At 38.7% G+C, this 25,262-nt stretch overlaps 1 protein-coding gene across 10 annotated transcripts; it reads right to left on the bottom strand.

Moving 5' to 3' along the window:
• Positions 1 to 503: 503 nt before the first annotated feature.
• nup214 (nucleoporin 214) lies at positions 504 to 24,875 on the bottom strand. Of its 10 annotated transcripts, none has more exons than XM_078956334.1 (37): positions 24,673 to 24,873; positions 23,928 to 24,117; positions 23,686 to 23,837; positions 23,196 to 23,394; positions 23,045 to 23,115; positions 22,899 to 22,962; positions 22,636 to 22,739; positions 22,201 to 22,307; positions 22,023 to 22,089; positions 21,577 to 21,700; positions 18,828 to 18,986; positions 18,113 to 18,563; positions 17,915 to 18,030; positions 17,724 to 17,812; positions 17,057 to 17,140; positions 16,508 to 16,657; positions 16,128 to 16,286; positions 15,614 to 15,717; positions 15,356 to 15,532; positions 15,057 to 15,145; positions 14,875 to 14,961; positions 14,478 to 14,792; positions 14,177 to 14,344; positions 13,762 to 13,873; positions 13,004 to 13,067; positions 12,380 to 12,446; positions 12,124 to 12,208; positions 10,432 to 10,484; positions 8,860 to 10,347; positions 7,870 to 7,937; positions 7,608 to 7,785; positions 6,704 to 6,856; positions 4,828 to 5,002; positions 3,178 to 3,323; positions 2,917 to 2,950; positions 2,325 to 2,360; positions 504 to 969 (listed from the first exon to the last, which is right to left on the bottom strand). In XM_078956334.1, exons 1-36 carry the CDS (start codon positions 24,712 to 24,714, stop codon positions 2,327 to 2,329), a joined length of 5,925 nt encoding a protein of 1,974 aa, XP_078812460.1. In that variant the 5' UTR covers positions 24,715 to 24,873; the 3' UTR covers positions 504 to 969; positions 2,325 to 2,326. The 10 variants fall into 10 exon arrangements, with proteins under 10 accessions (XP_078812460.1, XP_078812461.1, XP_011480025.1 ...); XM_078956335.1 differs by having other exon boundaries at positions 14,875 to 14,958; XM_011481723.4 differs by having other exon boundaries at positions 18,777 to 18,986; positions 24,673 to 24,870.
• Between the last annotated feature and the right edge of the window lie 387 nt (positions 24,876 to 25,262).

The raw sequence follows: 25,262 nt of genomic DNA, 5'->3' as shown, positions 1-25,262 counted from the left end.
CCAGACTAAGAGTTCTCTCTAACAGGGCCGAGCGTCATGTTGGAGGAATTATTAAAACACAAACACTGTTGTGTACCAAAAACAAGATTTGAGGGATCATGTTATTTCACATTCTATGTCAAACTGAAAGAAAGACTAATAACCTTTATGAGACTAGTTTAATTCATAAATTGTTTCAAATTTGAGTCTTTTTTTTTAAATCCAAAGTTAAATCATTTGTTTTTTTACTAAAGACGTTATGCAATTCCTATTAACATTCTTCTAGTGATTCCAACTAATTAATGATTAAAAAAAACAAACTATTTCTGTCATAACCAAGTAAAATTACTAGAGCAGTTAATATTTCAACGTTATTTTTTTATATCTTTTCATGTTAATTCTAGTTATTTTACCCTCAGATCAATCTTGGCTCGGTTTTAAATAACCAGACAAGTTTTTATTTTTAATATTATGTTTCAAATTTGTTTTTAAATTGTATGAAACTGAATACAAAAACACCAAAATGTTTGAAAATTACAATTTATTTCTGGATTTCAATGTAAAAAAAATACATCCAGGGGAAGCTTGCTGCCAAAATCTGTTAAAAGTCAAACTTTAACACATTCTTTACATTTTACAAAGAATGTGTGAAGTGTGTAAAGAAAACCACTCTGATGAAGCCGTTAAGACTTTAGCTGCTCAGTTTCCATCAGCCGATGCAATCAGTGAAAAAGTTTGAATCAAACTTTATAAGTCTTGGGGCGAAACAAACATTGCATGACAAAGCCTTGAATGGATGATATAAACTGAGCTTTCAGTTCCTCTGAATGTGACTTTTTCTGTTATTTTGAATCTTCAACCCATAATGCAACTGTCCAGCCTTTATCTTCAGTCACCGACATCTCGACTTAAGGGGAAGCTGTTAGTGAAGTTTGAGGAGATCCTGGAGGAACTCAGCTTCTCCAGCTGCCAAACGACGGAGCACCCGGTCTGGAAAAAGAAAGGAAAAAACAAAAAAAATGTTGAGAACGAGTAGGACTTGCTGCGGTATATTAAATTATATCTTTACTTGTTTACCATTTCTAAACCTGATTCTGAACATTTCTGCTATTAGGATCATTTTTTGGTCTAAAAATTCAGAATAATTCAGGTTATTCTGTAAAGACAGATGAGATTGCAGCATGGTCATGCTTACAGAGAACTAAAAGACATCTGCATTTCATTTTTGTCCCCCAGTTCATTCTCGCAGCTCCTTCTTTATATTTTAGTTCAGTCAAAACTAATCTCTGCTGCTGCTGTTCGATAATAAATGTGATAAGTGAAGCATTTGAAGAAGGTGTGATTAGTGCAGAATGTGTGTGTTTTTTTGTCAGGGGTGATGGGAGGGAACACAACAGAGAGGCTGAATGCCATCGTCTGACAGAAATTTACTTTGACTTTCTAATTGCCTTTATCAACAACAATGACTTGTGTCGTAGCTTCCACTCTGCCATATCCAATCGGTTTTCTGTTGATTTATTCTTACTATAGTTTGGCGTGCCAGATGAGCGCTGGCTCATGACATTTAGAGCCATTTCATACCATTTCATACTTTCCATGCAAGACAACAACAACAAAAAAAACTTTGTGCTCTCTGCTGCTGCACAACAAACAGAAATAGTCGTGTTTATCAAAATCTCAGTTTTCTTTTCTTTTTTAAAGACCCACTCCGATAAAAATTGTGTTTTGGGTGTTTTTATCATATTCTTGTGGCCTTTTTCTCACGGTGAAGGTCATATATCAAGAAAATAAAAACATACAATTGCATTTCTGAGTATTTGACTTTATTTAAATCGCTGTGGATCAGGAGCAGATGAAAAAATTCCGTTGTAGGTGTGACATAGAAGCTATAACAGGCGGGCTACAAGCTCCCAGCTCCGCTCCATTCTGATGCCTTTACTTGTAGGCGACTAGATCCATGTACGTCTTTGTTTTCCTCGCCTGATCTGGCATCTGGCTCAAAACTGTACTGCTGGATAACTCCAATATTGGATTTATGTTGCACTGGTAATGTTAGGTTGGGGGAGTGATGGGTTGTAACCGCTAGCTCTGTTATGGATGATGGGAAGGGGTGGCGGGGTTGCTCCACATCGATGGTCTCGACTGCAACTCAGAGACTAATGTCGAATAAACTCTTATCGCTCTGCAGAAAGTATGTCCTAGAAAACGCTGTTTTTGAATTTGTGGTTTAATAGCATAATCATAATTTAAAGAGATCAATAGATGATCAGAGTGGGACTTTAGAAATAGAACAAATAATCAGAGATGGCCAATACTCAATTATTGAATTCTTAAAACAGACTTACTTTTAGAGATTGTTAATCCAACTTTGTTGTAATGGTCTATGATGAGAATTATAACAACTTGTTAGTACTACACAAAGCATAATAGTTACTAAATATAAATTTGTAACATTTCTAATGTGCGAATGAAAATTTGTAACATTTCAAATTTTTTATATAAACACATTAATAGACGGCAGTTTTTGACATAGCAAAGAACAGCCGGTAATAATGATGAGCTGCACAAATGGTGATGGATTGTTAACAACACTTGAACGCTTCATCTGCACAGCCCCCTGCACAATTTAAAGTTCATTCTTCTAGAAGAAGGCCAGAGGGATGTGAACTGCAATGAGACACCACAGCGGATGAAGAGGAACGGAGGAAAGAAAAAAAGAACAAAAAGGAAGGAGAAGAGCAGATCTGAGAGATGAGGAGGGAAAAGATAAGATTAGAGAGCTAAGCTAATTACTTTAGGGGGAAAGATCTAACATTACTAAGCAGCCTGTAGGACAAGATCTTTTCAAATATGTTTCAACAAACTTATAGCAGACATTCAGTCATTTTTATGTCTGCTAATTAGTATAAAGTGAAAGAAATCAATAAACACACTCACGGATTTGGAGATCCAAATGCGTTTCCTGAAAATCCTGCAATACAAAAAAAAAATACAACTATTAAAATCATAGAAGGAAAAAATAAATCATCATGGACAACCTATTTCCCACTGATTTGCTTCAAAGAGTTCACAAAATCAATAACTGAAGGCTGCAGAGCTTTACTAAGCGAGCACACAACATCAAATTATCCCAGAAGTCCCTCCACACAACCCAAGTCGAGTGGAGCGGAGGAATGAATGCAAGTGTTGGAGTCGCACCTCCCGTCTGTGGCTGCTGGCCAAAGCCTGAGAAGCTGCTGGGCTGGCTTCCAAATCCAGGGCCCTGCTGGGCCAAGCTCCCGAATGACGGCGCAGTCTGAGTGGCGAGAGTCCCAAAGGAGGGGGCACTGGGGGGTGAGGAGAAACTGAAAACAGGAACAAATGTCAAATGGAAGGTTTGACTGGAAAATGGGTGATTATGGGACAATTTGAATGAACACATTCATAAACACAGAATAAAATGGTCCTTGATGGGTTTTGACCAATGCGAGCCAAGATAGACACTTTTCCCCCCTTTCTTTCTTTATCTGTATGTGGGATTGAGAAACAGGGATTTAAACAGGATTTAATCTCTTCTACAGGACTCGCTCCCTCCCCAAGAGAGAGAGAAAGAGAATAAGCAAAACACTGGGGGAGAACAGAGGGAGCTGGCCAGTTTAATCTGCAGCCAGAATGACCCCAGAGTGAGATTATCTGGGGGGAATAATCTACTCGCCCATAGAGATCCATAGTTTTAAGGCTTGTGGTCACGCTTACTGCAGCGAAAACACTTGCAAAGGCTGAAGAAAAAGGAAGATGAAACACAAACAAACAAGATAAACCTGAATGTATAGGGGAGTTTTGAGCTGTAAACTATATTTTCTAGGTAAATGTAATTCTTTTAAAATGTTCAAACATAACCTTACTGGGATTTTGTACCATTTTTTGGATATTCTACTTTTCTGTTACACTAATTTCAATAAAAAAAAGAGAGATTATATTTTTAACAGAACATGTAAACAAGTATACTACTCAATGCAAAATTCAGGGAGAAAAACTAAAACTGTGTGAGGTCAGAAAAAAGCACCAAATGAATCATAATCTCCTCATTTTGTGATTTAAATATAAAAGAAATACATGATAAAAAAATGTAAAATATTTTTTGGTTTTAAAGGGCTTAGGTCTATAAAAGGGTGTTTAAGTAAGAGAAAAAACACTCAAGGTGTAAGATAAAAAAAAAGCGACATCTTAAAGGACCACTTTGATGAAATGGTGTTTTCTTCTGATGATGGAGGACATGTATGAAGAAAATTAGGCCTAACATTGCATTTCTGAGTATTTCTTTTTTCAAATCGTTGCGAATCAGGAGCAGACATAAAAATGCAGTCTGAAAAAGAACTTATTGGTGACGTAGAAAATATGATGGTCTAACAGTCAACGAACAGTCCCGCCTACAACTCAGAGGCGAACTTTCACAAACTCCTGTCACTCTGCAGAAACTATGTCTTAGAAAACAACACAGCTTTCGGATGTTGCCTAAAATAGCATAGCTACAATTAAAAGGACCACTGGGAACGCTTTTACAAGAAATCCAGTTTATAAAGTAGACATCTTTGCTCTATTTGCGAAAACAAACATGTTTGGATTTCCATGTTGCTTCACACTGTGAGTCAAAACCTGCTGTTCCTCACTCTGCTGCATAAACAACCGAATGACACATAGTTCCAAACCAAAACATTGACTGTAGGTGCAGAACATAAATACTACTACACTAAGCCACACAACACCAAATGTATTCATGTTGTTACAAAAGCAGCAAACTTAACAAATAAAATGGGCCACATATTGAAATCAATAACTGCTTGAAATACTTTTTTTTTTAATAATTACCCAAATCCTCCCATGCTGGCGGCTGCTGTTCCCTCGCCAAACACTTTACTGGACTGGGAAGCTAAAGGGTTGCTGAAAGACGGACTTGAACTGAATGAAGCGCCGCCACCGAATGCAGGAGAACCGCCAAAAGAAGGGGGGCTTCCGAACACGGGGGCGCTGCCAAAGCCGCTCGCTGTAGAGAGAGAGAGAAACAAGGTGAAGGCTTGAAAAGGAGGGCAGTGGACGGGTGCCGGCTTGGTCGAAAACTGCTTAGTGAGAAGCTCGGAGGGTTTTGAAGCAATTTTCAGAGCATTTCTCAGTGTGTTCGCTTAATTTTCTTGAAGAAACCAAATGTTTGTCATGTTTGGAATAAGGACACAAAAACAGAGATTAGGTTGATTAACTATCTTTCATAGCTGTACATACAATAACTAAAACTATTCTAGTAGGTAAGAAAAGCGTCAAGAGGCTTTCAACTCTTTTTGTCTGGGTTTTTTCCCCACTTCTTGGGGATTTTACACCCATGATTTTCCTGTTTTTGTAGCACAAAGTCCTTCTGAGTTGAGTAGGTTGAGTTCTATGGTGTTGCAGCACACTAGGACACGAAAACATCACAGTAATTTAAAGCCTCAGAGCAAGGCGAGCTGAAATTACAGCCAGCATGCCCCAGTAAATCATTGATTGACTTAATGTCACAAGCTTAGATTCCAACAGCACAAACCATTGAAAGGCCTTTAATAGGGACTTCAGTAAAAGAAAATGTCTCAGTGGATATGAGTGATGGTCAAGTTGAGGAAAAAAAAAAAGTCAAACATTTCATCATTATGACACCAAATAATTCATAGATTTGATGTATTTCTTGAATTTCACATTTTCAACATGAATGCAAAATCGAAATTGTAACTAAATCAGGTTATTTAGACATTATCTTTACACTGCTGAAAATTTTTTTATGAGATAAAGAGTGGGCTGTAACAAGTATCCGAATCCTCGGATACTTGTTATCCGTTCCCAAAAATCTCTTATTTGCGACACTTATGAATCAAGTACAGTGTGGTAAAAATACACTTCAAAAAATGTAACTATTGCTCTAAACTGCAGTAAATGTGCAGTGTGTGCTACGGTCAGAGGAAGTAAATCATTCTTCAAAGTAAAGTGTTGGTGACACTTCTCATTTTGAAAGTAAAGCTTTTGAGTGTTTTTTGCACTGACTTAGATCAAAAACAAGAGACTGAAATTTAGTTTACAGATAGAAATTCTGGAGGGAAAAAATAATTTGTTCGATATACCGGTATTTAAAAAATAGATTAGACTAAAAAAAATACCGAATATGAATTTAAGATCATCTAAAATAAATCGTGTGATCAATTTCCTCTAAAGATGAAAAGAGTGAGTCTGTAAAACCTGTCTGTTGTCAGTTTAGATGAAAGGACTTTGAGTGTTTTCTACTCATTACAGAGATTTTTTACTGAGGTGTTTCTGTGTCTTCATTTACTGTCTTCTTGCCATCTATCTACTATGACTGCAGTCAGCATTGCTTTGAGGATGGAAAAACTGTGAACATTTTCAGCTTTTGCTTAAACGGATCCACAACTACAGGGACACTTATGTTTTGTTCACTGCTGAAGTTAACCAGGAAGTTTTTTTAAAGTTTGACATTGTTTAAAGTGATAAATATTATTTTTTCTAATAAAAACCTTGTGTTTTTATCTGTTCTGTATAAATGATGATTATATATATATATATATTTCAATTTTCACATACATACAGCACCAATTCAGACATATTTTGACTGAAGAATCGTGTTTCACAATCTTGATTTGTGAGTCAAATTGGATCGCCACGTAATGAAGGATTCACAGCTCAAAAAAAAGGATAATAAAGCAGGACCTACTTGATTTAGATGGTGTGGAGAAGGAACCAAAGCCCTGACATGCAACACTGCCTCCACCAGTACTGAAGGTCCCACTGGGCTTCTGCTCCCCGAAGGAGGGCTGACCAAATCCAAAGGTCTTGGCGCTACTGCTCCCAAAGAGGCTGTTGGGCCCTAGAAGAGAAAGAAACAATAACATGTAAGCTTTGACAGCAGATTTATTTACAGTCCATCAGACTTTTCGGTGCAATACACAAATAATGCCTGAAGTTCAGACATTTCCTTTTACATGTTTATTTAAGAAAGGAGAGTCCAATGTGTCAAAAGGAAGTTTGTGTAGATTGCAGACAACCAAAAATACACAAAAAATGTTGCTGTCAGACAATCATCATTCTTGCAGAGTGTGGTACGTCACTTGATTGACAGGTAGAAAGAATGACAAATCAACATACGTCAATGGACATGCGAGTTCAACTACACCGAGCTCTCTGCTCGCTCATATGGAGTTTTTCTTCCTCTTTGACTTCAGAAAGTTGTGAGCGTTTAGCGTCAGGAGCATTGTAACAGTCGATGTGCCATATTTTTTCCTGACTGGCCTGAGGCCGGTCAAGAAAGCAGAACCTTAAACAAAACGTACACGGATCATTTCTGTCGTCGGCACACTGTGCGCTGTGGCGCCACTGACATGACAACACACAATTCAAAGAGCTGTCAGTTTGATGGAAGAATGATTATCACGTAAAAATCTCACATCTAAGTTTAGCAATTTGATTCTGAATAATTGTCTGATTCATTTAAAAATCTGCTTCTCAAAACAAGTCTGTATTTTAGTAAATAAATATAAAAAAATTAAATTTGGAGCTGGTTGTTTCAAAAGTAGCTCGCATCCCGGCAAAAAATGTGGGCATCCCTACTGTAAACGTACCAGACTGCGTGCTCTGGCCAAACACGCCAGTGGAGGCGGTGGTACCAAATGGGTTCTTGTTGGCAGCGTCTTCACTGGGTTTGCCTCCCAACCCGCTGAAGAATCCGCCAGAGGACGAGGTTGCAGCGCCGGTCGAACTTTGACCGAACAAACCTCCACCAGTTGAAGGTTGCTGTTGCTGGTGGCAATTAACCAGCAAAGACGTGTATTCATGAAAATTGGTTCAAAAGGCATTGAATCATTGTGAATTCGAGGACCATACCTGTCCAAATATGCTCCCAGTGGTGGATTGTTGGCCAAACACAGGTGTGGCCGCCGAACAGCCAAAACCTTTAGTAGAAAACAAAACAAAACAAAAGAATGTAGGACAGAAAAAGTCATGTTCCACACTCTGCATCAGCAGAAAAACTTTCACAATATCTTGAAGTCCACCATGTGTGTCTAAACAGGAAGCAGGAATGACAAGCTGTGTCTAACTGTAGCATCAGCTGTCCACATGGACGCGGCGGTTCTCAGAATGTGCTCGGAATTCAAAAAATGTCTGGGAACGAGACAACACCCTTCGACCTACTTAAGCTAACGGGGCATTATTTTTATAAAACAGGTGTCGTGCAAGATAATACCGCTGGAAACAGACGCGCCTGCTGTCAATTTATGCAAACACAGACGGGTACCTTCCCTGGCCCCAACGGACATTTTTTATTAAGTCAAAGGTTGTCAAGTTGTGTTGACTTCAAAAATGTAAGATGAGGTTTGACTGTTTAAAGCCCTATAGCTCTAATCGGAGACGGTCGCATCATGCCCAGCGACAACCGTTTTTATTTTATTTTGAAGAGCCTGTAAGGTCTTAGTTTTCACATTACATGAGGATTTATCCTGAAATTAATAATCATCTTCATTAGTGCACAAATGTATGACATTTTGATTATGTTTTTAAATGTATTTTGGAAAACACTTAAAGTAATTAAACCGACATAACTAACCATGACTCAACGTGGTTTGATTAAATGCTGAATGTATTAATTAAATATCACAGCAAAACTAATTTTTTATGGCTATAACAACTGTTTTCACAAAATCAGTGATTTGAACTGAATGAAAAAAAGTGAATTCCTATATTAGGAACTAGCAAAAAAATGTTTACCCTGAAAAATAGGCAAGGAAAATTCATTCGTGAATTTGTTGAATGGATTATTTCGAGCCCAGAGAGCAGACGCCACGAAGATGAACTGATTTCATTCAACTTGCTTACCTGAGGGCTGTCCAAAGCTGAAGCCTGACGCAGATGATGTGGTGGTGTTATTTCTGAACATAGATCCTTGCCCAAATCCAGAGCTCTGGCCGAATACTGACGGGGTGCTTTGGCTAAACAGCCCGGTGCTGCTGGGTGTGCTGGAACTGCTGGTGCCGAAGGAGAAGGAGCTTGCATTGGTAACAGTGGGAGCACCGAAAAGACCACCTCCTCCAGTGGTCGCACTGCTTGAACTTGCTCCGAATGCTGACTGGGTGAATGAAAAGCCACTCGAAGTTCCTCCTATGCTAGCAGGCTGTCCAAACCCACCCACGCCAAATACAGATTTGCCGAAACCGGTTTCTGTTGGTGCGCCAAATCCAGATGAGCCGAATCCGGTAGTTGCAGGGGCAGAAGAGGCAGGAGGAGCGGCAGGCTGCCCAAACACATTAGCAGCTGTCGTTGCTGCACTGGTGATAACTGCAGCGGTAGTGGTTGTGGGAGCAGCTGTGTTAATGGCTGGTATGGCCCCAACAGAATTGCTAGTGGTGGTTGCAGGAGTAGCAGAGGTAAAAATGGAGCCTGGTTTTTCTGAGGAGGAAGCTGGTAAAGCTGCTGAGGTTACCTCGATGGTAAGTGGGACAGCGGTGGTAGATGTGGAGACGGCAGGTGTAGAAGAGGGGTCTGGGGTGGCTTCTTCTGTGGAAGAAGCAGTTGGTGGTGCTGGAGGCAGAGTTGTTTCCGTCTCTGCAGGAACTGTAGAAGAGGAGTCTGCAGTAGGGACAGGAGTGACCATAGGAAGTGTTGGTGCTGCAGATGTTGGCGTGGTTGTTGTGGCAACTGCAGTCACTAGAGGCTCAGGTTCTGCCGGAACACTAGCCAGGTCTACAGCAAGTTCCTTGGTACTCAGTTCTGGTAAAGCAGCCGATGTGCTTTCTGAAGGTTGCTGAGTAGCTTTAGGCTGTTCAGTAGGAGCTGCAAGAAGACTACTTAAAGATGTAGGCAGCGCTGAAGCAGCTGTAGTTGAAGGGGTTATAGAAAAGGTTGGCATGGAGTTTGAATCAGGAGGTTTAAACAAGCTGCCTGATCCTGACACCTTAGGCATGTCTGCTGCAGCCCCGTCTTCGGCAGACTTAAGGGGAGTTGAACCAAAGTTAAACTGAGGAGCTGACTTGCTATGGCCAAGTCCAGCATTCCCGAAGGAAAATGCAGGAGCAGTGGTCTTTGTGGAGGATTCGTTTGCTTCTTCTCCGTGTCCCACTCGTAGTCCTGAAAAACTGCCTAATGTCTCCCCTCCAGCTGCCTTTAGAGGCTGCGGCTCTGTCTTAGAACCAGTAACAGTGGAACCCTGTTTTGCTACTTCCCCTAAACTGTTGGCCGATGAGCTTGAAGACCCATTGCTCAGACCAGGAGAGTTTGACTTAGTGGGAAGGGAGAATGGCTCCTCTCCAGTTTGGCCAAACAACCCTTTGCCATTTCCGCCAATGGAGAACTTGTTCACATCCTTCCCTGCAGAGACAAAGAGAGTAAAACTAGGTGAAAATATGAGGGGAAAGAGCTGCCACGACACCACACAGCTGCACTGTTGGTTACCTTGAGACAATCCAGCACCTTGTGTTACAGATGAAAAACTGAAGCCCGTCGATCTGCAAAAGCAGCCAGGAAGTAAGAATGAAAAACATCTGTAGTACTGAGCAAAGGCAACAATACTGCTTTCCAATTGATAACACTTTCTAGGGATGTCCCCATCCTATCACAGATTATTAAATTAAATACTCAAATAACAGTCTGCATATCATGAATGGATCATAATGCTTTAAAACCCATTGGAATACGGCACTAGTTAGAGCAGGAAGCGCACAATACAGGTTGTTAAAGTAAGCAACATATTCAATGATTTGGATTTCTGGGCTCAATAACTCTTTCGATAAATGTTTAGAACTGACAGCAAGCGTCTCTATTGGTTTAACTTTTTTTTTTTTTTTTTTTTTTTTTTTTTTTTTTTTTTTTTTTTTTTTTTTTTTTTTTAACTTGTCCTGTCCAACAGCTAGGCAAACAGATGAGAGCTGAGGGCCTCTTGTGTTGGACATATTTTATTCTAACAAGAGGGGTTATTCATCTTCAGACAAACCAAAGGTATGTCTGAATAAACCCCTTTTGTAATTGAGGCCAAACTTTATTAATTTCAATCATGTTTGAAAATCTTTGGTGTTGGACCGGACGGAAAAGGAAAGAGGGGAACAAGAGAGAGGGACGTTAGAGAGAGGGGGGGGTAGGAGGGTGATAATAGGAGGGGAAGGGGGGTAAGACCATGAAGCAGCATAGAGCAGACAGGTTTACTGGTTGTTTATCGTTACGGTACGGTTCAAATGTAGTACAAAAAGGGCGGGGCCTGTTCACACACACTCAAATATTATCAACACACCTGCTAGCCGCAGAAATGTCCACATGTCAACATGCACACAAAACAGATAGTGTTCACGAACGCATACCTATGCCTTTAAACCAACTAGTGTGAAATCTTTCATTCATTCAATCATGCAAACTATTAGTGCAAAGGTGAGCTAACACCTGTGCTCAGGTGAGTGTTTATGTTCTTCTAAAATGGATGGTGGAATGTGAAAAGAAGGAGGAGGAGCGCCCAGCCACCCCCACACCCATACCCCCGCCGCAGCAGCAGCGGCAGCCGGAATTCCCCCAGCGCCACACGGGAACAGGCAGGGAACAACCGCCCCCCGGGCGACCAAGACCGCCACCCAGGCCAGGGCCAGCAGGACCGCCGCAAGGCCCCCAGAGCCAGAGAGCAGGGAGGCGCGGAGGGAAAGAGAGCGCCGCCCCAGCCCAGCCAGGAAAGCAGCCCCCCGCCGCGCCGGAAGAGCCCAACGCAGGTTTATTGGTTTAACTTAATGCAAACAATGACCCACAAAGTCATTTCAACAGAAAAAATATCAGATTTTTTTTTTTTAAGAGAACAGCTCTCTCTATACTGCTGATAGAGACGGCAGTGGGGCGGCTGCCAAGGGACTGTCTACAAAGTGCAAACTCTGGTAAAAAGTTATTTCAAAAAAAGTTTTAAAACAAGCAAAATAAATAAACGATTTTATTGATGTGAGCTAAGCATGTTTATTTATCCTCAAGCTACGACAACGATTTTGGAAGAAAGTTGTCTATAATTTTTACAAATATTTTTAATGGAGATATGAATCACATAAAGCTTCAGTCACTAAACTTTCTCCCCTGACTAATCATCACCTTTTTCTTTTAATGCCATTTGTGTTAACTCACCCTGAGGTGAATGAGAAGGCCTTGCTGGTGTTTTGCTCAAGTGAACTAGGTGGACCCCCGGAAAGGTCTGTTTTGGATGGTTGGCCTTGAGGACAAAAACATTCATAACATGAGTAAGAAAACTGCTAAAAATCGGATTTGCTTTTACAAAGTCCTAACTAAAAATTAGGGTCATGTGTTTATGTGTAACCACAAAGAAATTGGTGCAGATGTTAGGTCTCTTGCATCAAAACAGATTTTATCTTACAACACTTACCAAAGACAAAGCCTGTCTGTGGAATAGATGCATTCTCTGTGGGTATCTTTTGCAGACCCGGTGTGTTCTGCAAAGACACACATTTACCGCTGCAGATTCAAACTCGTAATCACAAAGTCAGCACTTTTCAGCAGGTGGAAAGGAAAAAAACAAAACATTCACACAGTGTCCTTTTGCGTCCACATTTACGAACTTGAACTCGTCCTGGAACAGGACTCGAATGAGGTGGCTCTCCTGTCAGACTGCAGCAGATTGTAGCACAAATTCAGGAGGGACATGAGGTATTTCTCGCCTGTGCAGTGAAGGCCTGTCTTCAGATGCCAAACTGTCAGCAGTTCGTGAAATTTCACATGTTGAATGTTATTTAAAATTATGAGGAAATATATAATTTTAATATGTCTTATCTAATCTTTTTCTATGTAAAACATGACGCCATTTTTAAATAGGAAATTGAGTAAAATGTGCGACACTACAATGAAAAAGTGCATGTCTGAAAATTCATCCAAAAATCATCCATACAGACAAGAGTGACTTCAGTCACAATACCACAACTGTAAACAAAAGATTTGTAAATAAAAAGTTGACTGGCAACCGCCTGCAGAGTGATAGAAAGATCCAACTCACTCGTTTGACTTGGCTGCTAGAAACTGCTGTGAAGCCCTGGACTGAGGGATCTGGCGCCGAGGAGCTGCAGAAGATCAACAAGACGGGTGGGACAGTTATTAAACACAAAGAAAATATGAGACTGAACATGAAGTTCATGTTTATTTAATTTAAAAAATTGGCTGGCCACAAGACTTTTTAATCAAAATATGGCCTTGTTCTTCATCTTAATGTTATTTATAGATATTGCATTATTTTAGTGTATTTGTGTCCATCTTAAAAAATAACATGTTTATAAAAATCTAGCATTAAAGATAAATAGCTAAACATGCAGTTTTCAAAATACCCCCCCAAAAAAAAACAGGTGTGTGAGACAATCTAATGTTTAGTGGTATAACAGTTTTTCTAATATTAAACATTGTTTTTTTTAATTGATAAAATAATATGATGGTTTTTTTTATTATTGTTTTTGTATTATGTGGTGTATTATTGTATTGTATTGTATTATTGTCTCTTGAAAAAAAGAAGCTTTCTTTAAGGTAAGTTAAGCAGACAGAAACCCTCAGCATTCAATAGCAATCACTCCATCTTTTGACAGTTTTATTTTTTTTACTAAAAAAGCAGGATGTTTTTAAATCTTTTTTAAAATATTCTTGGTGTTGATAGATAATCATAATTGCAATTGGCTACTTTTCATGACACATGACACAAATAAAAAAAGTGAAGTTAGTGACTTTCCCCTCTTCTAAAAACAGTTCAGGGTTTGATTTTTTTTTTACCTGACCATAGAGGACACTGGCATAGGTGCCCCTTTGTCCTTAAGCTCCTGAACATTCACTACTTGAGGGACAGTTTTTAAGGTGGACTCTGTCAAAGAAGTGTTGACAACAGCTGGAAAAAAAGAAGAAAAATACAAAAATTAAAATAGAAGCATTTAGGAGTAAAATGTGAGTTTTTATTGTTGTAGCCTTGAGTATCAGAAGGCCAATTTAGGTTCAGTAAGTTTTCCTTCAGGACCATTATTTAGTGTTTCCTGAGGTTTTATTGATGGGAATTTTTCTTTTTTATATGTTGAGATTTGTCTCCCCCTTGTGGTTTAGATGTTGCAAAGCAACAAAAACTTGACTTGTGTGCACATTATTGAAGGGAAAAATCTACTTAGAAGTGAATTTTTGAGCTGATTGTTCCTCCTACCCGTCTTCTGATTGGCCATTTGTCTCCGCAGAGCCGCGGTGGCAGCAGCCTGCTGGGCAGAGATGGTCACAGGGATGCTCCGCTCTGCAGGTGGTGCTCCATGCTTTACCGTCTTTGTGGCAAGCGCAGTACTTTCAGCCCCGCTGAGGTTAATCCTATTTGTAGGAACTAAAATAAAACATTTTCAATGAAACAGTGTTTTTTAAAGTATTCTTTTGGCTGTGCTATGAGGAAATTTCATTTCAAATATATTATAAGCTTGATAGGTTGGAAAAAGGCCAAACATGTTTGATTTACTTACCAGGGTTGATAATGGGGCTTAGCACAAAGCCCATACCAGGAACAGGGTGCATCTTTGTTAGAGGGGTGGACTGTATAGCTCCAAAGCCTGGCTGAATGGAGGGCGTTCGAACAACAGTGGGGTGACGTGGGGTGGGAAGTGATTGGGTCATGGAATTCATAGGTGAAGGCTGCAGGGGCTGTAGTTCTTCCTCTTCCTCCAACTCCAAGTGAGATGGGAGAAGCTCTATAGACTGCGATAAGGAGGACGTTGAGCTCACATCATCCAAGTCCTCAAGGTTTTTAGGGGCCAGGAAGGCCGAGCGCGACAAGTTGGCTGGAAAACAATTAAGTCTTTAGAAACTTATTTACGGAACAAATTTGATTCAATTCAACTATGAAGGCACATATAACAGTACCTGGTGCAGTTGAACGCACAGGAGGCATTTTCCCTTTTGACAGGAAGTTGCGCAGTTGGGACTGTTTAAGAGGAGAAACCTTGACTGCTTGACAAACGCACCAAAATAAAAAACTTATTTAACTCAAATGAAATGAAGAATAGGTTCAAAAAATTAATTTTTGTGAAAATGTACTTCCACACCTGCTGATTTCACTTTTGTCTCAGGAGGAGTCGTTTCAAGCCGGGCTTTCAGAAGTGCCTCCTCCAAATTCTCCAGCTCACCTTTGTAGCTTTAATAAAACAGAAACATTTTATATTAAGTTGTGAAACTATGAATGCATTCCAAAAAAAAAATCCAGGGAATTCCAGCTTATTGAAGTAAAGATTTCTTTGAATCTGAGCCTTAAAATCATTATCTGAGGTGCTTCCAATCACAGCCTTTTTCACATTTATACACTTTTGAATTTGTCAAGTCCTCTCAGCCTAATGACAGCTCTTACTCATCTGATGTTGCTGCAGTGTTCTGGTTAATGGTAGGAGCAGTGGTTTTGCTGTAGAGCCGCAGAGCACTGAGCTCCTGAATCAGCTGATCCAGTCGGTTCTTCTGCTGGTTGATGATGCACAGGTTGTTGGACAATGTATTGAAAAGACCCTCACGTCCAGGCACGACCATGTGTCTGAAAAGAAAGGATTTATTTATTAAAAGTTGTTTACAGACGCATTCAGTTCCAGCTGAATAAGTGATCCTCCACACTCACTTTTGCTTTTTCTTTTTCTCCAGGTGTTTCTCCCATTCCACATCCAACACGTCGTTAACATCCTCCACAGCAAATTTAACGTACTGGTACAGCCTCCGAATCTCCTGACAACGGAACACACCATGACCAAAAGACTTTTATTTGTCTTAAAGAAACCTCAATAATTGGCATATGAAGTACAGTGGTCCCTCACTATAATTTTGGTACACCTTTCACTGCGGGATATATATATATATATATATATATATATATATATTTATTATTTTTTACAGCAACTAAATTTGCCAAATCTACATAAATCTTGATCGCAATCAGATCCTGTTTTCATTTTATAACAGTAGACTTGTTTTTCTATGAAGGCTTGAACTTTGAGAGTTTAAACAAGAAAGAAAGGAGTGAAAACATTCATGTCTGTCTGAGAAAAGTGTATGAAGGGTGTAGTGAGGGTTTTACTGCTTTAAAACATCTGTAATCGTACCTGTAAATACAACTCATCTGCTGCTTTATTCCTCACCTTGAGTTGCTCCTCACTTCTGGGATCCAGAGGTTTTTTGTACAACAGCTGTCTGTAGTTTTTATCTTTTCCCAGCTCGTTCTGCGTCTTGGCTTCTTCCGCCCCAGCAAAGCCCTCCAGTAATGTGGTCTTCAGCGTGCCAATGTCACCATGGAGAGACTTCAACACGGGCAAGAAAATATCGAAAAATCTTACAAGGTGTCGATTGTAACATCATACAATTTTTAAAAAGTTGTCAAAAGGAAAAGAAATTCCAACATTGTCATCCTCTACGTTAGTGATGCTTTTTTTTATTGAGTTTACTATATTTACAGTGATGAATCATTCATCCAAAACATGCTTTTCTCCCTGAACAAATGGTTCTCAGAACAAAGTCTTACCTCTGTCGTTTCTTTAATCTCCAGAGTGAAGATGTGGAGGTCCTCAGACTCTTTCCTCAGATCCTTCATGTCATCGTTTGTGCCGACCCTGACGTCAGCTTTTGAACTGCGTGCCTTCAGGTCATCTAACTCTTTCTGAAAATGTGCAATCTAAAAAGAAAAGCACACATTCACAGCACAGTTAAAAGGGGCTTTGGATAAATAGTGAGGAATTCTATATTTTTTGGTTATTTTGTTTTGTAAATTCAAGTCAGTTTTTCATATGTAGTCAAGCTTTTTCAGTGATTATTACAAACCACAAATTACAAGAATTACAGCATCTGATAATTACTATAATTACAGGCAGATTTGCATATTTGCAGTTTGCACAAAGAAAAGTGTAATCTACATCAACTATATTGAGAAATAACAATATAATTGTAGCTGGAAAGTAAGCTAAGGTTATAAGGAGTTTGTGAAGAATGAAAGTTCACCAAATTAGAACTTGGAACAGGAAGCAGTTTACCTGTGAGCACTAAAGTGTGGCCGCTGTGGTCAGACATGTCTTACCTCTTCCAAAATTCCAGCCATAATGGGATCAGAGTCTTTCTTTTGCTGCAGCTGTTTCTCCAGGGCTTTCACGCTAACGGCTTGCTAGGAACGGGAAGAAATGACAGTGAAAATGAAAAATATAAATACATAAGTGAGCAAATGTAAATGTCTTAAAATATAATAATCATTAAAAAAAACAAAAAAAAGTGATTAAACCTTTCCAACATTAAACATTTACATTTTATTTTTTTACATTTTCAGTTGTTAGCAGCAAAATTCAAAATTAAGATTCTATGAAATCTGTCTGTTTTAACTTTTTAATTTTTTTTTTTTTACTTTAATGACCAAAACGCCTATAATGATCAGGTCTGTGCTTACTTAATAGTCCTAAAATATGGTAAAATATACATTTTATAAAACATTAGGAAATAAGTTTGCTGCCAATCAAAAGGAAAAAGAAGATTAATTAAAAAAACATAATGGAAAAAAAAAAGGATAAAAAAAATCCTTTAATTTAGTTAGTGCAAAAACAAAGCACCTATTTATTATTAAATTCAAACCCAACCAGTAAACGTTTCTGGGCAACCTTATAATCTCTCTATGCTTTAAACAATTGAAATCTTAGAAGACGCACAAGAATAATGTATGAATTGTCCTTTTTGTTATAGTAACAGAATAGTACTACCTGCATAGTAGAGACACGTCCTTGGACAGCAGGAGCAGGTTTCTGGACACTGGCTGGAGGTGTACTAGTCTGCACCGGGTGCACTGGAGCTGATAAACATTAAATCCCAATAAATCAATAACGCATTTGAATGCCACCATGTTTATCTGTATGTGTGAGTCCATGAATGTGGGTTCAAAGCGTGTTCTCACCGCATACAGCTGGCGGCTTTGAGGCTGAGATTGGAGGCACATTGAAACTACTGGAGCTGGAAACAACAGCTTTAGGCAAAGAGAAAGCCGGAGCTGAAGCCTCCACCCCTGAAAATCTTGGAGAGCACAACAAAGTTTTGTGTTTTAATTCATGAGTAAGAGCCTCCAAATAGAGGTCACATTATTTTTGTTGTCTACCTTTCATTCAGACTAAGTTTGACTGTGGGCGGTGAGGCTGTTGAAAGGCTCTGAGGTGCCACAGCAGCAGACGGGGCAGCCACTGCTGGTGGTTTGCCGGAAGGGGAATTAAACGAAAACGCCGAGAGTGCGGACGGGGTCTCAGACGGAGGTTTGGAGGCAAATGAGAAGCCAGAGGACCCTGAGCCAAAAGGCACAGATCCTCCCAAGGCGAAAGCTGCAACTGGGGCAGAGGTGGTGGAGAAGGTTGATGGGACTGAGAAACTAAAGCCGGAGAAGGCTGATGTCACAGGAGCCGTTGGAGCCATGCTAAAAGGAATAATGGAGGACGGAGCAGAAGAGACTGGAGGACTGGGCGCAGCTGCTGAAGAAGCGAGGCTGATGCTCGGGAAGGCAGGTGGAGCAGAAGGAACTGCAGCAGGAATCTTGGCTGGTGCTGTTGCCACGGAACCTTTGAACAGAAAGAAAAGTATTCGTCATCTGATTCCACAAAAAAACAAAGTCACTTTTCACAAAATATAAATGGAGACTGCATAGTTTTAGATTACACTTTATGGTTAGGATAAGAAAAATTTCATTTGATTTTCTGCGCAAACAATTTAAAATCAAGCAACAGACTATTAACAAGTTGTAAAATTTTGAATTTTTTTTTTTTGCTACTTACGAGGATGACCAAAACTCACACCTGCAACCCTCTCCATAACAGCCTTCTCACCTGGCTTTGGTAGCCTCTCCCCTTCAGGGGTCAGCATTGTAGGGGGTGAGACAAGCTGTTTGGCCCCAGGGTTTTGGTTGACTAAAGCAAATGAGCAGAGCAATCCCTCTGTGGACAGCATCATCAGAGTGGGTGCTGGAGGTAAGGTCTTCTCATCGGCTGTGGGCGAGTGAAGGTATCAAAAATCAATGACTAGTTTTCTACAGTAACCCTTTTAAAAGTGTTAATCTCCTTTCAGCAACACAAAAAAATTAAAATAAAACAAATAATTGGCTTAAAATTGATGCCTTGATATCAATATTCTTTTTTTTTTTTTATTGCAGCCTCCCGCTGATCAGAGGCAGCAGAAATTTCTTTTTTTAAGCTATCTGGCAGGAAATTCTGTCAAGTCCATTAATTAGGATTCAGTTTGGAATAATCATTTACAGACGGCTCATAGAAAATATTTGACTTCCTGCTCGATGCTATTTCCAGTTAATAAAAACAGCTTCACAGGGGAAATAAAAGTGATGTGTGCACACAGTTTGTGATCACAAACTGCTTTATGTCACATGGAGCTTAAAAATACTTACAGGATGTGCACAAAGATGTTAGTGCGTTAGGGTGTTTCCACTTCTTTTTCTTTGCCTTTAATGCATTTGGTTTGAAAAATGTATCTGCATTTATATGGACAGCGCAATTCTAAAGATGCATGAAGTGGCAGAAAACAGCCCACCGGCTTCCTCTTCGTGCCAAACCCTCAAACCTTTCTACCACTCACACCCACTTTCCTGTACTTCCAAAATCCTGCAGTGTCTTGTGGGCTGGAGACAAAATCTCATCTAAAGAATTGAAATAACATCTACAGCACAAATGGCATATATTAGACTGTGCAGTGACTTATTTAAAGTCTCTATCTGATCATCTTTTGTTCTATTGTAAAAGCCTTCCCAGTTGTCTTTTAATTATGATTATGCAGTTTTGAGCCAAAAATCCAAAATCCTATGTCAATTTCTAGCACGTAGCTTCTGCAGAGCGGTAGGAATTCATTAGAAATTCACCTCCGAGTAGTGGGCGGGACTGTTAGCATGGATAAAGCCCGCCCCCTTCCCCATCATTCATCTCTGTATGTGCTCTCTTTAGTGCTCACACCCACCACCTAACATGTTAAAGACACCAAAATCATGATTTTCATTGAAGTGGGTCCTTCATTTGTAGATTTTATGTTGATGGAAGGACTTAAGTTCAATTAGTTAAACTTATTCAAGACCGATTTTTTTTCGATCATCATAATCATGATTTGTTCTAAGGCTGTTGAGCTACAGGTTTCATCTCCCTGAAGGAGAAAACTGAACACACCCATTTAATAATTCTTTCAGTGTTTCAGGTTTATTTTGTTCTACAGACAAAGTACCCCCCCCTATTGAAATACAGCACAGCAATTAATCCCTTTTTTTGTTGTCAAAGCAAAGTTTGAAGCCAAATTGAGAAGAGAGGAGACTAATGATAAAAAAAAGAGAAGTGTGAGAAAAGCTCATCAGCATTCTGCAGCACAGTTGTCTGAGCTTTGTTGCTTGTTATGGTTCCCAAGCCATTTTTAATTAGACAATTTTTGTTTTGCGTACAAATGAGTTTTTTCCATTACGCCCTGTGCTTTGTTTACACACAGCCTTATTTTGAACAGACTACATTGGTGGTGTACTGTTGCTCAAACTGCATTCTTTTCCTTTTTGGGATGGAGAGTGAGTTCTCAGAGGGAGCAGTGAGGGATGTGACTAGACAGCAACAGCAGTTCTACGTGAATGTCTGGCAGACTTGGCCGGTTAAGATAAAAGAGTGCACTGAGACGGCAGCTGATCATTATTCTCTGCGCATGCTGCAATACAGCACTGCAGTAAATGCTGTATGCACAAAGCAGCCTGATGGAACTGAGCTTCAATCCGATCAATAGAAAAGTACAAATACAAAACATACAACGGTAAACAAAAGAATAATAATAGATAGAGTTGAAAGTAACTAAACTTTAATTTCACACACACTCAACAAAAGTTAACTTTTGTCTGTCTATTTGTGCAGCAAAAGGGCTAAGTATTAACCAACATCTGTCTTCAAGGTTACTCGACTAACCTCGAGCAATCCAAAAATAAATGCTGTTAATGCAATAAACCAAAAAAGGATGTAAAAAAACTAATATATAAGTCTGTTTTATTCAACAGTTACGAATCTGCATAAGTTAAATTTCCTATTAAAATCAATAGAACAACTTCATCCAGTTTTATTTGTTTCTGCTAAACAGATTAGAATGTTTTGATCAGTCCACATCAAAGCTGCAGAGGAAACCAAATATCCAACTGACAAACGGTTCTGCTGTTACCAGTCTGACAAATTTTTCCCCACTAAATTGATATTTTTAAAATCAATTTTCACAAAGCTTGGACTTACATTTAATTTAACTGCACATGAATTTCCAGCAGTCGTTATTTGTCCTTAAGAACTTAAACCACTGAAGCAGAGTTTTTTTTTTGTACATTTAAATTTAAACCTGATCAATTAACATCAGCACAAACTTGAAAAAAATAGATTGAAATGTCTTTAAAAATCAGGTAAATGTACATAACTCAAGTTCACCCACTGTTAAGAAAGATGAACACCATCAAGCTTCTCTAAAGCTTTTAGAAAAATGAATTTCTTCATATGATATGTAACTGACGTTTTGTGAATCAAATGTTTTTACTTGAAAAGCAGAAAGTTGACAGTCAAAGGCACTTACTAATGTAGATCTCCTGCTGGCTGGTGTAGTCTATTGCCAAACCAAGAGGCAGAGTGTCTTCATTTGACTCGGTCACTCGTAGTTCAGCCCTACCCGCATCTTCAAGGATCCACAGTTCCCACATCTACCAGGAGAAAAAAGAAAACATTTGAGAAAGAGCTGAACTAATGAAACTCTTGCGGAAACTTGAAAACAAAGAAACTAAAAAGATTCCTTCTCAGTGCAGTTGTATCCAAAACATTCTGCTCTCTAAAGGGATGAGTGAAATGTCCCAAACAAGTGTCACACATTGTGGGGTGTTGAATCTAGCAGCCTTTAAAAATATTGGTATTTCAAACTATAGAATATAAAAATAAAAGAAAGCATTTGTAGGGAATCTCCTTTATTGTATTACTGACATAAAAGTTAAATATCTTTATACTTGACTTTTTCTTTTTTAGCTATACCTTGTCATCTTGTCTTGCAATGACGCTGACCTCAATAGAAGCGGCTGACGCTGCAAAAACAAGGTCCCTGGATGAAAGGAAAAGAAAGCCAAGCTTTATATTACAAAAAAATTGCATTCAACTTGAAAGAATGAAGACACCTTTAAATTACATAGCTTTAAATAAAAATGATTCTTACCAGTCCTCTATATGACTTAGGAAGTAGTGATGTTGTCGTTCGGTGCAGGTGCCGTACACTATGTCACCAAAATTCAAATACTTGGTATCCACCTTTTCATCCTTTTTCTACAAAAGTTTAACAAAAACAATTGTACTGGTCACATGATAACAAGCTTTTGAGTTACGGCATATGAAATGTCTATTAAAATTACACCTGACACCTTGTACCCCTGAATCAAGAATACTATGCCTGATCAAAAAAGAAGATACTGAACTAAATTTAAGAAGACACTGTGAGTCCAACACAATAACTGCATTATTTCTGCGTTACAGAAACCATGTTCTAAAAACTGGTTAATTAAATAATACTGGATTTGCGTTGCGGTACTTAGAGCTACCGAGGAAAGATGTGGTTGATTGAATCAGGTGGATCACACATGTTTGTCAAACTTACAGGCAGGGAGACCAACACAAGCTCAGGAGGGGTCTCTAAAGACCCATCTGCAGCAGCATATGTCACTGCGAATGCAAATGTTCTCAGCCAGAGAACATCCAGAGCTGCAAGACATGGAGGGAAAGACAGACATGGGCCACACAGAAAGATGGAGTAGTTATTAACAACACCAGAAATTTAAAGTTTACTGATGACATGCAATAAACTGACAAGTATGCAGTCATTTTGTGTTTGTAACTTCATAAAATATATGGCCATCCTACCCTTCACAGGGTCCTCAGAGGTGTAGAAGTGTGGACACGGGATGACTTTTTTTTCTTCCAGTGCCTTTAAAAGACAGGGAATAAAAGTGTTCAAGATTATAAAGAACAAAAAGAAGTACCTTTTTAATTCAATTGAATTCACTTACCGGTGTATATTGACTAACAGTGCCATTCATCTTTCCTGCAGCAACCTGCTTTCCTTTTGGACTCCAACCGACTGAAAAGTAGAGAAAGTTAGAAGAATTTTAAGTTTAAGAAGAATTTTAACCTACAAATGACTTCTAAAGTCAAACTCACTGCATGTGATGCCACTTGTGGAGGGCAGCTTAGCCTGCATTTTCACAAGATCTGTAACATCCAGAATCATCATGCTGCCATCAGACAGACAAGCAGCCAGCATAGAGACATTCGCTGGATTCCACTTCAGGTCCTGCACCAAAGTGCCAGGTGGCACATCTGGCCGAAAGGTTGCAAAAGGCAACTTCTGTGTTGATTTCTGAAAAGTAAATAAATGAATAAATATTTTAAACTCAGAGAGGGAATTTCACTAAGAGCCACAATTACATTTTTTCTAGAAAAAACAAAACTATTTCCTAAAAACTTACTTAGGCCAATGAATATGTTTATTGACCAGTTGAGTTCATTTTTTTTCAAATTATTAGGCAAAGTGGAATCATTTTTTTCTAATCACTAAACTGATTTTTTTTTTACTGACAGCAACATTGCAGTAAAAACCTGTTTTTTTTTATCTTAATTATATTACGCAATAAAAAATTTGAGTAGTTACCCCATTGATGAAGGTGCGAACATCATAAAATGTCAGAAACAAATTCTCCTCTTCCACACCGCAAACTGACAATGTAAGTTCATCACAGCTGAGAGCCAAATGATGCAGAGCCAGTTCCACAGTCACTGTAGCTAATGGTGGTGTGCCCTTGACTGAAACAGACAGGTTACCATGAATAAACTGGAGTGAAAGAGAGCAAAGTATTAAAGCTACCGTTCAAACAAATGCAAATATTTCCTTACCTATGAAACCAGGATCCGCTTTATCAGCACTCAAAATATCTTGAGTTTGGTAGACTTTAAATGTTCTCTCGAGTCCCACGAATGTTAATCCGTATTTGTTAGATACAGTAAGAAGACTAGATCTGTCTTTAGGCAAATGTTCCGGCGGCTCAAAAACTTCAACCTTCTTCAATTGACGAAACTGAAAGTCCTGGAAAGACAAATGCATTTATGTAATTAAAGTTGATGTTAATTATATGTTAATAAAGTTGTTTTTGAAGCTAAGAGCCCAATGTTAACATAACTTAGTAGCTTAGCTATTCGACACAACTTTGTAAAAAATATAAAAAATAAAATAAAACATAAAAAGTAACCACCAGAAAATGAGAAAAAAATTAATAATAAAATAAAGTGTGCTTTAAAGTTAAAATTGCAACCGAAACATTCTATTTTAAAATGTATCGTCACTTTTTGTTATGCTAAATGCTACAAACCAGCATTTAAGCTAGCCACAAACCTTTTATATAAGCACTAGTTTTTCAAACAAAACATGTATGCCGTTACTGAACACACTTAATTTTCAACTTGAGCTAATAAAATATCTTATGTAGTATTACGCGCTGTTTACACTGGTGATAAATGGGTAAATATTATAAGTTCTACCACCTGGCTAACTGCTAAGCTAGCCACAACCATTGAGTTTTAATGAAACATTAGCTTCCGTATGACAATCTAACATCAGAAATAATTGTCAAAAAGGACCTACCTTCATTAACCTCTCAGGAGGAGAGTCTGCATCGTCACTCATTTTGGATTGAAGCAAGTTCTTTTTCTCCTATTTGTTTTTTCTTTAGTTTAGACACGCCGCATCGGGACGACTGAGTGACACACACTGCCGCGCGGCTTTGCAGTCAGGAAAACGGAATTAGGCTGACGAATCGATCCTAGAGCTCCTTGTGATCTCAACACTTAGCTTTCTCCCCCGTACTCTTAAATAACAGAAGTATTGTCTGAAATACAGTTTGAAACCATATTTGAAAATGTTGTTTGTATTATCAAAATACAGCAACAACAAAAACAATAATGATATTAATAATAAATTAATAAATCCAATAACAACATTGTACATTTTGTTATGTACTTGCATTTGTGCAAATCAATAAATAAACAAGAGAAGAAGAGAGCAGAAATTGCAATAACGTTTTAGGTGCATTTTCCTCACATTATTATTATTATTATTATTATTATTATTATTATTATTATTATTATTATTATTATTATTATTATTATTATTATTATTATTATTATTATATAGTTTTTTTTATAAAGGCTATTCCAGATGCCTTTCCTGAAACA

The sequence above is a fragment of the Oryzias latipes genome, chromosome 12, assembly GCF_053564925.1.
Source record: "Oryzias latipes strain Hd-rR chromosome 12, Olatipes_Hd-rR_3.1".
Lineage (NCBI taxonomy): Eukaryota > Metazoa > Chordata > Actinopteri > Beloniformes > Adrianichthyidae > Oryzias > Oryzias latipes.
Note: the sequence above shows the minus strand (reverse complement) of the source record. Positions and strands in the feature narration are given on the sequence as shown.

Coding starts and splice junctions, on each gene's coding strand:
- nup214 (XM_011481722.4), bottom strand. CDS start 24,714: ATGAGTGACGATGCAGACTCTCCTCCTGAGAGGTTAATGAAG. Junction 22,090..22,200: donor CTAAGTCATATAGAGGACTG/GTAAGAATCATT, acceptor CCTTTCATCCAG/GGACCTTGTTTTTGCAGCGT. Junction 2,951..3,177: donor CCAGCAGCCACAGACGGGAG/GTGCGACTCCAA, acceptor TTTGTATTGCAG/GATTTTCAGGAAACGCATTT.